Source organism: Hyperolius riggenbachi, chromosome 4 (assembly GCF_040937935.1).
Source record: "Hyperolius riggenbachi isolate aHypRig1 chromosome 4, aHypRig1.pri, whole genome shotgun sequence".
In the NCBI taxonomy this organism is placed as follows: Eukaryota; Metazoa; Chordata; class Amphibia; order Anura; family Hyperoliidae; genus Hyperolius; species Hyperolius riggenbachi.
In genome coordinates, this window is record NC_090649.1 from 283,845,972 (window position 1) to 283,860,384 (window position 14,413).

The window sequence follows — 14,413 nt, forward strand, 5'->3', positions numbered from 1 at the left end:
TAGGAGCTGTTCACACCCAGCAGTCTGCAGCAGATCCTTTCCATCTGTTGTAGTAAGCATGTATTTTCCACATAGCCAGTGAGGGAGTGCATTCACCCTGGACAGCCAAAACGCAGCAGACCACTGGAGCGGACACTGCTTCCGTTGGCCGCATGTGGTCCGACGGCAGATGGGGAGCGGGCCTTATAATTATAAACACAGAGGAATGCTCGAAAACATACAGTGGTGAGGATTACGATCTTGATGACCGAGTCACTGATTATTTCTCTTTGTACAGTCTTATTGAATAAGCCTAATTCAAACTAGTACCATATGTTGGTCTATCTGACTTCTGTTATTAGGCTGTTTACAAGTATGTCAAAACAGTGTAAACATTTTCAAAAATCTGCCAGCCCAGCCCAGAGCCCAAAGTTTTTGGGCAGATAGATGGTTCGATAGATAATTTCCAACAGGCCCGATCTGATTTTGATCATTTTTCTGATTTTCTCTTGGAGGAGAGTGGAAATCGATCAAATAAACAATCAGAAAATCGATCGGAAAAAAAATCTGCCAAAAAAAACACCTCATCGTGTGTTCCCAGCATTTAGAGAGATACTGAAGGACAGAGGCTAATCTATACCATTCAGTTCACTTATCTCTATGCAGCATCAAACATAGGGTATGCTTACTCACTGAATCCATAGCAAATATTTTCATACCTTAGCATTTACTTTGTCAGCCCAGTAGACAAAATGTCCAATCCAATCAAATGACAAAGGGCCAGCTCTTCTTATTCCAGGTATGTACACAGGGGAAACGTTAGCTGTATTACTTATAGTCCACATGTGGACATGTCCTGTTTCATTGCTCCAGTAGAGGGTGCTGTTGTACCAGTCTAGATCTGGAAAGCAAAAAAATAAACCATAAAACACCTGCTGTAATATGCACAGAAAGCATTTCTCTTTTTAACAATAACTTTTATTGAAACCGTCAAGAGAAGGATGCAGACAGGGTACAGAAAGCATTTCTAGCATAAGAAATGATTGATTATTTATGGTGATTGTATTAAAATCAGTGATCTATTTTGTGTGTTTTTTCTTAGAAGAGTTTTTATATTTATGATTACCTTATTCTAATATTATTTAGAGTGCACATTAATGGTAAACATTAAAGTTTAAAGCATTTAGTATCATTATTTTCATGGTATGAACTAAAAGTTCCTGCATCAATTACTATTTTTAAAGGGTAAATGTATGCCAGTCAGAAATCTATACACTACCACTGCACAGTGGGCATGTCTGTTAACCACTTGAGGACCACAGGCTTACACCCCCCTAGTGACCAGGCGATTTTTTTACAATTCAGCACTCTGCAAATTTAACAGTTTATAGCACGGCCATACAACTTAGCAGCCAAATTAATCTTGCTTCCTTTTCTGGCCACCAACAGAGATCTCTGTTGGTGGGATCTGATTGCTGCTGTGATTTTTTTTTAATATTCATTTTATTGTATTTTTAAAAAATAAAAATGTGTATTTTTTTAAATTTATTCCACCCCCTTCCCTCCCTCCCCCCGAGATCCAATCCCTGTGATCACCTCTCATAGGCATCAGCCTATGATAGGGATCAGATTGTGAGCCTCTCCTGGGGACAGCTCAGTGACAGAGCTGTCCCCCGTACAGAGCTGCACTAGATCGCAGCACTGTACACGGAATTGTGTCTGTTCCTTGTTTATTTACAGTCTGCCAGTTCCGATTGTGGCTGGCAGGCTGTGCTCCATAACTAAGCAGGGATGCGCGCGCATCTGCGCATGTATTCCCCCGCTACTCTCCACCTACAAGACCTGACTCCAATCGGCGTTAGGCAGTCCTATTGGTGCCACCCTCTCACCGCCGATTGACGTTAGGCGGGAGGGAGGGGGTTAAACAAAGTTCCACCTGAAACTCAGGTACTTTTGCTGTCATCACCTCCACTGAGAATCTACCGTGTGTATGGCAACTCCTAATCTTCCGGTTGACTTCCAATCCCTGTTGATGGCAGTATTTACCTGTGTGTACACACCTTAAAGTGTACCCGGGGCGACATGTGACATAATGAGATAAACATGTGTATGTACAGTGCAAACCATATAAATAACGAGGCTGTTTTACTTGTTCTATTTTGCTGCCTGAAAGAGTTCATTTTAGGCATGGAAGTGAAAGCTTCTGTCTTGTTGGTACCTTTTCTGGAATATTGTAAACATCACTGATAAACAGATTACAGCCCTAAAAGTTTTCCTGGCAGAATACAACTTCCGAGAGCAGAAGGAGACAAAAAAAAAAGGTCAATAGTTCATATATTTTAAGTTTTATATTTTAATAGACAGCCACTTAGCAGAAGCAACAAAACATTAAATCTACTTTGTAAATGTTTAAATATAAAATAAATCCATGGGATATCGAAAAAAAAGTCATTTTTAGGAGTAGGACAATAAATACAATTGTTTTTGCAAGAAAGAGAGGGAGAGGGAATCAGCACTGCAAAACGCTGTATTATTCCAGAGTGTAGCAAAACACAATCGAATACATTTAGGAAAAATGTGACATACCGTTGCTTAAAAGGTGGTGAATATTTGTGCCCAGCACCCACCACCACTTCATCGCCTCTTAAAGGGAACCTTAACTGAGAGGGATATGGATGTTTTCTTTTAAACAATACCTGTTGCTTGGCAGTCCTGCTGCAGTAATGGTTGAATCACACACCTGAAACAAGCATGCAGCTAATCCAGTCTGACTTCAGTCAGAGCACCTGATCTGCATGCTTGTTGAGGGGCTGTGGCTAAAAGTATTAGAGACACAGGATCAGCAGGAGAGTCGGGCAACTGGTATTATTTTATAAGGAAAAATCCATCTCCTTCTCAGTTTAGGTTCCCTTAAGCAACGGTATGTCACATTTTTCCTGCATGTATTGGATTGTGTTTTGCTACACTCTGGAATAAATACAGCGATTTGCAGTGCGTGCCGATTCCCACTCCCTCTCTTCCTTGCAAAAACATTTGACTTTTTACATCAGAGCACGCTGGCTGTGCCAGAGTATTTAGAGGTGCGTGTATTTTGTCATACTCCATCATATCACAGACGTTCACTGTACTGCCGACTCCTTGCCTCCTCCATTGCTACATAAATACAATTGTTTATCTCATCAGTTTATTTTCACTTTGGGTTCACTTAAAGTCTCTTGCACACTGCCCTGGTTTTGCAGTAAACCAATTTACAATGGGGCAGATTTGTCAAAAATCAGATCAGTGCAAGCGGTCTAACATCTGAGTTTTTGCATGGATGAGTGGGATAGATGCCAAAAGTGCCGGGGAAAAATCTGGATTTGACACAAAGCAGCGTTTTAAGGGCAAAAGTCACATTGAATGCTAAATTGCAGGCCTAAAGTGCTTTAAACATCTTGCATGTGTATACATCAATCAGGGAGTGTAATTAGAGTTCTGCTTCACACTGATACACCAAACTCACCGTGTAACGCACCGCAAACAGCTGTTAGTGTAGTGACGGCCATGCTGGACTGGTGCGCACCATGGCCAGACTGCAGGCCGTGGCGATTTTCATGCCCATATGGTCCCCGGGCTCTGGTAGCTGATCAAATTTGGTCTGTCCACAATGAAGCAACAACCTTATTATCTTTGGTGTACCCCCCCCCATTTTAATCACGAATGACGACTCGTGATTTGTGATTACATGCAGTTATTCGACTCAAAACCGCACTCGAGTCGGATATCTGTTTCTATCTGGGATCATGATCATGACCGAATCTGGATTTGAGCATACTCAGATTTGAATTCACTCGAATCGTGATTGGGGGTATCCAAGCAACCATGTCCACCTTACAATGTGGTAAATGAATGAACAATGAAGCCCGCACCCTATATAAATATAAGATTGTAACTTAATTTTGCAGAAAAATATTTACCTGACACAAATCTAAGCTTGTCACTTAGAAGACTCCCAGATCCAAACTTGTCCAAACTTTGTTTCCATACTCCAGTACTGGCTGCTGCTATGAAGTACAGGTCTTCTTTCACTGAAAATGAATATGGAATTTTGGATTATTTATTTAACGGACACCTGTAGTGAGAGGGATATGGAGGCTGCCATAATTACTTGGGGCCCCCCCAAACAGATACCCCTGAGCAAAAATTGGCATTAAGGGACCTTTTTTGCAGCTGGTATAGTCAGGGTTTGAAGCCCCAATCGGTCAGAGCTCCACATTCTGGCTACCCCAGCCTGCATGGGGGACAAGGGGTTAAAAAGTTTCAGGAGGGGGACCCCACATAATTAAAAAAAAAAATTCCCACACTCTAAACATAAAAATTTTGGGGGGAAAATAGGAAAAAAATGCCAGGAATCTTCATACAGCCATATTGCGGCTGTATAGCGATCCCTGGCCAAAGCGCTGCGGCTGCGTATGGACCCCCTGGAAACCCCGTCAGGAAATTTATTGCTCTTTCTTTTGATGCATGTAAAATTACACCGCTGTTAGCTTTGCTACTAAAAGTGACATTTACCGCATTTAAAAGTATACTTTTTTCCTTCGAAACTTTAAAATCGATTTTCTCAAAAACTATAAGGTCTTTTTGAAAAATTGTTTTTTCCTCTTATTCCCAATGATCTCCTTAACATATCCATTTCTAGAATTTAAGGTGGATTTGCTATTAACCATTAAAGTCGGCTGGTTTTTAAATGTGTATTTTTTTTCCTTTGAAATTTTAAAATCGATTTTCTCAAAAACTATAAGGTCGATTTGAAAAAATGTTTTTCCTCTTGTTGCCACTGGGGGCCCCTACAAGCTCTGGGGCCCTGGGGCAGCTGCCTCCTTTGCCTCTATGGTAGCGCCGGCCCTGTATGAGTCACCCACCTGAAACAAGCATGCGGCAAATCCAGTCATACATCTGACCTGCATGCTTGTTCAGGGTCTATGACTAAATGAATTGAAGGTAGATGATCATCAGGACAGCCAGGGAATGTGCATTGTTTAAAAATAAATAAATATGGCAACCTCCATACCCCTCAAGTTCCAGGCATTGCAGGTCCATCTGTCTCCCCTGTAGTGTTGCCGCCCGGCATTTTCTGCTTCTCTGTTAGGGCTCTAGTGCTCAATGTGAGAAGCAAGAAGTGCAGAGCAATAACCACTACAGAGTCTACAGATAAATATATATAATAATGCTTTGCTTGTGCAGTACTAATGGAATCTTAGTAGCATAAGATCTGAATTTTGAAGACTGGATTCTAAACAGCAGCAAGACTGTCTGATGAAAAATCTGCTTCATTCCATTTGTACCAAACGGTTGCTGTTCTCCCCTGGGCCATATCACATTCTAGCAATTCATTTAATTGCAGTTACATGTACGCACCTGAAAACAAAACTTTTTGTGATAAATTCAGTAAAACCTGAAGTAATAAATGCCACTAGTCACATGTCACTAGCCTTTCACTGTTCCTTCCTGTGATCTAATATGACTCAGGTCAGGTTTCCAAACTTTTGTCACCTTTATTACAGAAAAGAAATCAAGTCATGCTAAAGGAAGTTAATAAATCACCTCAAAAGGCAGCCATACACTTGTCGATTGCCACCAGATCGACCAACAGATAGATCCCTTTCTGTTCTAATCTGATCAGAGAGGGATCTAATGGCTGCCCATACATTGCACACAGATTTTGAATCAATTTCAGCATGAAATCGATTCACAATCTGTGGAGCTGCTGCTGCCTCCTGCCTCAGGCAGGGCCGGATTTACCATAAGGCACTGTAGGCACGTGCCTACAGGCGCCTGATGATGAAAAAGGCGGCTTACTCCCCTCCCCAAGTGCCTCTCTCCTACCTTAACTATGCAGAGTTTCAAGTGAAGTGTAAATGAGAGGTTACTCACCTGGGTTTCAGCATTCCACTGACCAGGTCTCCCCTTAGTTGGGGGCACTGATAGCAACCTAATACTTTGGGAGCACCTCTAGCCACTTAATACTTTGGATAGCTCTGGCTACATAATACTAAGTGGCACCTGTAGCTACCTATGACGGGCAAGGGAAGTAATGGAGAAGTGACAGCTGGGCCAGGCAGCACATTTGGGGTGTGGTTTGGCTGGTGTTTGTAGGTTTATGGAGGGCAAAGTCTAGGGTGCCAGGACATCTGTGCCTATAGGCTCCTGTGATATAAATCCGGGCCTGGCCTCAGGTCACTCCTGCTCCCCCTGCCAGCAGCAATACATTACCTGTTCCGCTGGCATGAGTCCGCGGGTCTGTGCTGTCCCTTTCTTCGGCTGGTCTTCTTCATTTCCTCCTCACTCCCTGTCCCATCCTGGGAGAAGGGGAAGTTCAAATAGTAGAGCACACTCTACTGTTTGAATTTTCACTGGTCCACAGGACAGGACAGGAAGTGAAGAGAAGATGGAGAAGATTCAGCCAGCCAGAGAAAGGGATCGCACGAATGTGGGGACTCGCGCCGCTGGAACAGGTGAGATTATTGCTGCGGCGGTCATCGCTGAATCGAACGCTGCTAACAATGTGCTCCCGACCGGCCGGCGATCTAGCAAAATTTTCGCCCTGGACAGATCGACGGAATCGATCGATTTCGGATGGAAATCGGTTGATCGGTCCTCATTTGCGCTATTGATTTCACTGCAGATTCGATCACAGTGATCAAATCTGCTGTCTATCGGCGGGAAATCGAGTTAGTGTATGGGCACTTTAACTCACCAATTAAGATGGATAGCTCAAAACCTGATTCACCAGTAAATGAACCTGTGATGGCAGTGCCCTCAAATGTGCCCTGACTCTCATAGGACAAGGGAAAGAAGCCCAGCATGCCCAAATTTAGATCTTACTTGCACACACCTTTATAAACAATGCAATTCATTTGCTCTCCATTCACACTGCTGTAAGCAGCAAAACCTTGATGAAAGTATTTACAACTTTTTAAGCCAAAAGAACACTTAAAGTTTTAATAAGTTTAAGTTTTTAAGTTTTTAGTCTTGTCATGGGCTTTAAAGAAACCAAAATATATTGGAGCATTTAATTTCTAATTTACCTGAGTCTAGTGTGGTTCCTACCACAGGATTTGCCCAGTCACTTAGCCCAGCAGGAGATGATGCCCTTACAGTTATCTCATATCTGGTAGACATATTCAGACCTGTCAAAGTCATCTCTGTAGAACTAATATTAGAGAAGACTTGTATTTCATGCCTTGATGTGATTGAAACACTGTATGTCCACTTCTGCCAAGCAGCAGCACCTTTAAAGAGGCAGAAGATAAATTTAGACAGAGAACTTGAAAACAGATATAGATGTATTATACACAGTACATTAACGCATGCATTATGTTACCAGCACAGATCCTTGTTTATTGTGTTGGACTGTGTGATATACTGAAAACAAAGTGTTGTAGAACGTGAACAGAGGCGCCAAAAGGATAAAATATGCTAAAATTGTTAAAAATGTTAGGGAGGTAGTGGTGGACTCACCATCCCAAAACAGACATATCTGTGAAACGCGCTGCCTGTTATATTTGGAGTATGTAAATACATTTTTCTTCTTGATAATCGACAGCTTCATGTCTGTTTTGGGATAGTGAGTCCACCACTACCTCCCTAACATTTTTAACAATTTTAGCATATCTTATCCTTTTGGCGCCTCTGTTCACGTTCTACAATACCAGTGTCCACTCTGGATGGAGGGGTGTTTATACCCTTATTTCCTGATCTACAGAGAGTGACATATTAGTCCTGAGTGGGGACGGGCTTAATCTCCCCAACTGCATTTACAGTGGTTGCCTGCACGGTAACCCTGTTTTGTGAGTATATTTACCTACATTTATTCTCCCAATTCCAATACATACTACACTGTATTGAGCTCTCGGTTTTCTTTCTTCTTTGAAAACGAAGTGTGGATGAGCACCTACCAAGAATCAGAGGAGAATGTGTGTGCCAAGACCATAAGCCCATGGTACCTCTCTTGGGCTAAACAGCAAAACAGTCCAAGAAAGGGTTGGGACCACAGAGTACATAAGCTCTTTTCATTGTATCAAAATGGTGCTAACTACTGGTGTTTGATTTATTGGAGGAAAGATTATACCTGAAAAAGAAGGCTGTTGTATCAGTCTAGCAGCATATTGATACAATAAAAACAGCTAATTTACTCTGTGGTGCTGTTTAAAGGATCAGTATCGCGAAGGGATGGACTAGTCCAAAACTGCCAGATTTTTAATACCTACAATCTCACCAACATGAGAGTAAAGTAATATATAGCTCTTACTTGTTACTTGTATGTTTTTACATGCATTTTATATTTTACAGTTTTTTGTGACAGTGGCCCTTTAACCACTTCCTGCAAAATGGACATTTGTAAACGCCCTATTTGTGCACCTTTAGCACAAATCGGGCGTGTATAAAAGTGCAACTATTTTGCTAAAGCCCGTATTTTAACCCTTTAACTTGTCACTTAATTTAGTGGTTAAAATTATGTTATCTCTGAAAAGCAAATTTTATTGTTATTTGACCGTAATTACAGATTTAGTCAAAAATTTATAGAATTCATAAAGAGAAGCTCCACTATTGCTGAGAAAAAAAAGTAATTATTTTAGTTTGGCCCTATACGTTTCAGGAATTAACTGCAAGCCTTTTTTCTGTTTTGGAAGTCAGTTTTAAAAAAAATCCTCAGCAAAATGAATATGATATTACAAGAACCCTTGTGGATCACAGAGATACCTTTGTAGTGGGAGTGGGGTTATGTTTCTCCACCCACAGTTCTGCCCTACTTGTCAGTCAAGGTAGAACAACAGGATGCAAGTTACACTGCAAGTTTGTTAGAGGCTGTCAGGGAGGCCAGTGCGCCATCACTAGAGATGGCCCAAACAGTTCGCCGACATGCAGTATCCTGCGAACATCGGCTGTTCGCATTTGCAGTGAACAGCAAACATTTGGCGTGTCCGTCCGATTCACCCCCTATACATCATCATTGAGCTAAACTTTGACCCTTTACTTCACAATCAGCAGACACATGGCAGCCAATCAGCTAGCACCCCTTCCTGGACCCCCACCCCCTGTCAAAAAGCAGTTGTGGTGGCCATATTGGATCAATTCTCTGCTGGCTGCTGGCTGTTAGCGAGAGCAGGGTCAGACTTGCTGCAGACAGGTAGGGAAAGCATTAGCTAGGTCTGTTTTCTTGTTCCTTACTTGCTGTGAATGCACTCCATGCAGCCCTGCTGAGGGCTAGCAAATCGGTCTCCTGTGTTTTTTTGTGTGTGTGGCACTCCACAGTACACTGACACTCCGAGCTGTGTGCACACTGCTGCTGTTGCCTTCAGAGCTGGGACAAGATCCTCCAGCATCCAAGGCTGAGACACCAAAGTGCGCCCCTCCATCCCTCCCACCCCAGCTGTCACACACTGATTGCTATTAGACTAAGAGGTGCCTTAGGGCCCCCAACCCCCCAAATACCTTAATCTTTAGCAATCTGGCTTGCAGTCACTGCCATGTATGCCCTTTTCTATATCTCTCTGCTTCAAACACAATAGGGGAATAATAGCTCAGTGAGTTGGGCGCCTCCTCCTACACTGCGCCCTGAGGCTGGAGCCTCTCTTGCCTCTGCCTCGGCCCGGCCCTGGTTGCCTCATTAGGTTGCAGGCACAGAAGCACTCTAGTGCATTATTATTATTTCACTGTATTCTGATAGTACTATTGTATCTCTCTGTGTGAGACACTCCACAGCCCACTGACACCCAGAGCTGACCTGTGCATAGTGTGATTTCTGGCCATTAGGGTTTAACCACTTTACCCCCATGCGTACGAATTTCTCCGTCCCTTTTTCCATTCTTTCATCCCCAGGGACGGAGAAATCCGTACTTTCCGCGCTCCAGCCGCTGCCCGCGCTCCCGCTCGCTGTAGCGCGCACTCCCGCTCGTAAACACGCTGCCCGCCGCTCGCCCGGAGATCAATGAACGGGAAAATCCTTTCCAGTTCATTGATCTAAGCCCCGAAATGATCTGCTGCTCCTCCGCTAAGCAGCGTGATCATTGTGAGGAAAAAAAAAAACTTTCTCAGCCTCCTAGTACTTCCTCCAAGCGTCCGGAAGGACGCTTGGAGGTCGCATTAAACAAAAAGTTACTGTTGCCATCTTGTGGCCAAATAGTAAAACTACACCCTAAAGCATTTTTTACATACAAATAAATTAGTTTTACACTAAAAATTAACTCCTTACCTCCCACACTCCCCATTTTTTTTTGTAATAAAAAAAAAATTACAATTAAAAAAATACATAAATAGTTACCTTAGGGACTGAACTTTTTAAATATTTATGTCAAGAGGGTATAACACTGTTACTTTATAAACTATGGGCTTGTAATTAGGGATGGACGCAAAACTGAAAAAAAATGCACCTTTATTTCCAATTAAAATATTGGCGCCAAACATTGTGATAGGGACATAATTTAAACGGTTTTATAACCGGGACAAATGGGAAAATACATTTCATGGGTTTTAATTACAGTAGCATGCATTATTTGAAAACTATAAAGGCCGAAAACTGAAAAATAATTATTTTTTTCCCACATTTTTTCCTATTTTCCCATTAAAACACATTTAGAATAAAATAATTCTTGGCATAATGTCCCACCTAAAGAAAGCCTAATTGGTGGTGAAAAAAACAAGAGATAGTTCATTTCATTGTGATAAGTAATGATAAAGTTATAGACGAATGAATGGAAGGAGCGCTGAAAGGTGAAAATTGCTCTGGTGGTCAAGGCGTAAAAGCCCTCAGTTGGGAAGTAGTTAAAACCCGACTTTGCGTCAACTCCATAATGTTTGGTGAGACTTTTGGCATGGATACCCCTCTGGCATGCCCCTGTCCAGGTGTTAGACCCCTTGGAAAAACTTTTTCATTACAGTCTTTGTAGTTTTAAAATTCGCGCGCCCATTGAAGTGTATGGCTGTTCGCCAGATTCGCCTGTTCGCAAACATTTTGCGGGAGTTCGTGTTCGCAAACAGAAAATTCTATGTTCACGACATCTCTAGCCATCACTTTACATTTTTACAATTCAGTGTTTTATTCTAAAAAAATATATTATAATAGTCATTCTTGGGGAGCAAATGAGGATTTTTTTTCTGCCATCAGATTCCCCCATCTACATGTAAGAGAACGCAGATATTAAGGTACCCGTATATATGACATTTTGCGTTCTGGACCAGCTGATAGCATTTATCCAGTTCAGTCACGCATCAGTATTGTGTTCCTCACTTGGTGCTCCTGCTGAACTTTTAAAAATGGCCAACTGAATTTTGTATGTATTTATGAGAGCACCTGGTCAGCTATGCACACCTAGGATTTTCTTCATTCACAACCAAGGCCGGTTCAAACCACAATGGGGCCTAGGGCAAGATTAACCTGGTGGGTCCCCCTGCCCTTTCCTCCAGCATATTCAACCCACAAGGCACATGAGCCATCTGCCATGCCCCCCAGATCTCCCCCTTCAACCTTACTGTATTCTCCAGGGCCCCTGCACTGTTGTTGTCAGAATAGCAACTCACCCATCCTGATTTGCTGCTCCATCCATGCTCCATGTCTTCATCCCTACTGGCTGCCTCTTCTCCGTGCTTGGGAGGGGAGCATGAATGGAGCAGCGTGCCGGGATAGGTGAGTTGCTATTCTGATGAAATAGAACAGGGGCCCCAAAGGGCACAAGCCAGGGAGAGACTCTATGGTATCGCTGGCCCTGTTCACAACTGCATCAAACACACTGGCCCAAAATTCCTCTTCTGAAACAATAGTCTTCAATGTTTATGGCAGGTCAGCTAAAATTATTTTACTGCCCTGCTGTCTGCAGACTAAAAAATACATATGTATTGATGTATTGTACGGTATTTACACTTAGTTGCCTATCAGACATTTAATTTTTTTAGTGAACATAAAAAAGCTGATTATTATAGGCAACACTCCTATTTTCCTTTATACATGAAGTCAACTACACTTTATCATGTAAGCAAACTTACTGGCTCCAACAGTCAGTTTTGGTGGCTTCCATAGAATTGCAGCAGAATGTGTGCCAAACATTACCATCAGGAGCTCGGGCTGCCCAGGCAGAGGAGTAGGTTGAGTAGACTCTCCATATAAGATCATGTTATCAAATCCTACTGATGGCAGAGCAGCAAAGTCACAGGTTACTATGTATTCATTAAACCAGTATTGGTCATATAAGAACTCTTCATACCACACAGTATTCCCATCTGTGAGCATTAGAAGGTGATTGAAATAAAGGAAACTCTTAATTTCCTTAATTGATGGATCTGCTATTTTCCTTAATAGCTGGTCGTTAGTCCCATCTAGAAAAACAGACACTAGGTAGAAAGTCCCGGGATTAATAGCAGCCTTCAGGAAAACAAGCCTCTTGGACTGAAAATTGATGGTGAAGTCCAGGATGTCAGTGCTCTCCACAATATGTTCTGTGAAATTGTTATGCAGAGGAGATTCAGGGAGGATCATTCTGTGAATGCCATCATCCAGGAGAAAAAATAAATACCTTAGACAAAAAACAAATATGTAAAAATGAGTATTACTGAGCTAAAGTGAGACATTTTAAATCAGGATGATACCATTTATGTAACGATTGAGGGATTCTCTACGTGATCAGCGCACAAGACGTGCGCTGACACTGCGGAAATCCTCCACAAGCGTGTAATTTGAGGGAACCCAGCAAAAGGTGCAATGCACCTGTAGAGGGAAATTCCTGTCGGCAGGTGGCGCTGTGGAGTGCAGAGGAACAGCTCCTCTGCCCTACCACACACGCCAGACAGGAATTGCACGAAGGGAAGAAACGCAGGGCAAGATAGCCCTGAAAGAGGGAGATCAAAGCGAAAGAGGGTATGTGTGTCCACCAAACTAGTCGCCACCCTGCGACGATGAACACACAACCATGAAGACAAAGCGAGAAGGCAATCGCCAGAGATGGCGATTGCTAACAGCGACACAAGACCGAATAAGCACAGATGAGGAATGTATGTATGTCCACCAATTTAGCCGCCACCCTGCGACGGCGGACACACAACAAAGGAAATCAAGTGAGAACGCAATCGCAAGAGGAGCGATTGCGAAAGAGAATGAGCACAGGGACAGATTGAATGTGTGTGCACCAAACTAGTCGCCAACCCGCGATGGTGCATACACAACAGCAGATATGAAGTAGGAACGCAATCGCGAGAGATGCGATTGCCCGAGGTGACACAAGTCTACAGCAAGGCAGAGCACGAGAGTAGCAAAGGCACAGCAAAACATACAATGGGAAGATAAGGAAAATAACAAACGCTACTAAACGCGAACACCGCACTCATTCGCAACAGTGTACGCGTTTATGCGCGGTCTCCGCGTGATAAGCACAACAGAGACAAGCACACCTAACTAACCACGGACAGACAAACATGAAACAGAGGACGCGAGCGCTTGCTTAACGGTTACCTCACCGAGCCTCCAGCAAGCGTTCGTAGCAGACAAGACAGACACACGAAAACATGAACAAGTGAGAGATAGGATCCACAGCACTAGCGAAAGAGGCTAGTGCGATCCAGGAAGACAGAACAGAAGGATCCACAGCACTAGCGCAAGAGGCTAGTGCGATCCAGGAAAACAGATCAGAAGGGGCTACCAGTAACAACCGCTGTTCCGGTTAGCACCCAGACACACAGAACGATTTCCTGTCGACCACCACTGGGACAGGACAATTGCAACAGACAAACAAAACAGATATGCAATCCTAACTGCACTAGGGAAACTGCCTAGTGCAGTTCCAGGAATAACTCTAGGCTAATCTTCAAACAAAGAGCAAGGCTGACACTCCAGGTGTTACACAGGAACTAACCCTTATGACCAGCAAAGGACTCTGGGAAACATAGCTCTTTATACTGCCAGTCATCAAAGGAGGCAGGTAAGGGATTTGCATAACGAGTGTATGCAAACTCCTCAGCAGCAAGCTGCAATACTGACAAAAAGTCTCTCTTCCAGAGACCTGCAGAATGCAGACCTGAACAGTGGTCAAAAGGCTGCCAGCGGATCCTCACAATTTATTGGCTAACTAAAAATGAATCTGTTCGGAAGTGAGTTATGCCTAAGAAATATAGGCCTACAATATAAAACAAAACATTTCCTTGCAAAACAATGTACCACTCTGACTTTTAAAAGTAGCAGTAGGGTATTGTACCGTGTTAGCCATCAGTAAAAGGAAGAAGTTGTAAACCAGGATGATACCATTTATTGGCTAACTAAAAATGAATAAAAATAGGCAAGCTTTCGGCCTTTCAGCCTTCGTCTGGCTTATATCCTGTTAGTTTGCAGGCTGGTGGTACAGACAGCTTATATACATGCAACATCAAAAGGGAAAACAGATATTTTTTTCAAGCATAAATACATGTCATT

General features: G+C 42.8%; 1 protein-coding gene across 1 annotated transcript in view; it reads right to left on the minus strand.

Annotated features, from left to right (window-relative positions):
- The window catches only part of ROS1 (ROS proto-oncogene 1, receptor tyrosine kinase), a 189,521-nt gene that overhangs the window by 146,995 nt on the left and 28,113 nt on the right, over positions 1 to 14,413 (minus strand). The window contains 4 exon segments of the mRNA XM_068233370.1: positions 699 to 880; positions 3,936 to 4,046; positions 7,047 to 7,250; positions 12,001 to 12,527. Of these exon segments, the coding sequence (XP_068089471.1) occupies positions 699 to 880; positions 3,936 to 4,046; positions 7,047 to 7,250; positions 12,001 to 12,527 (1,024 nt within the window).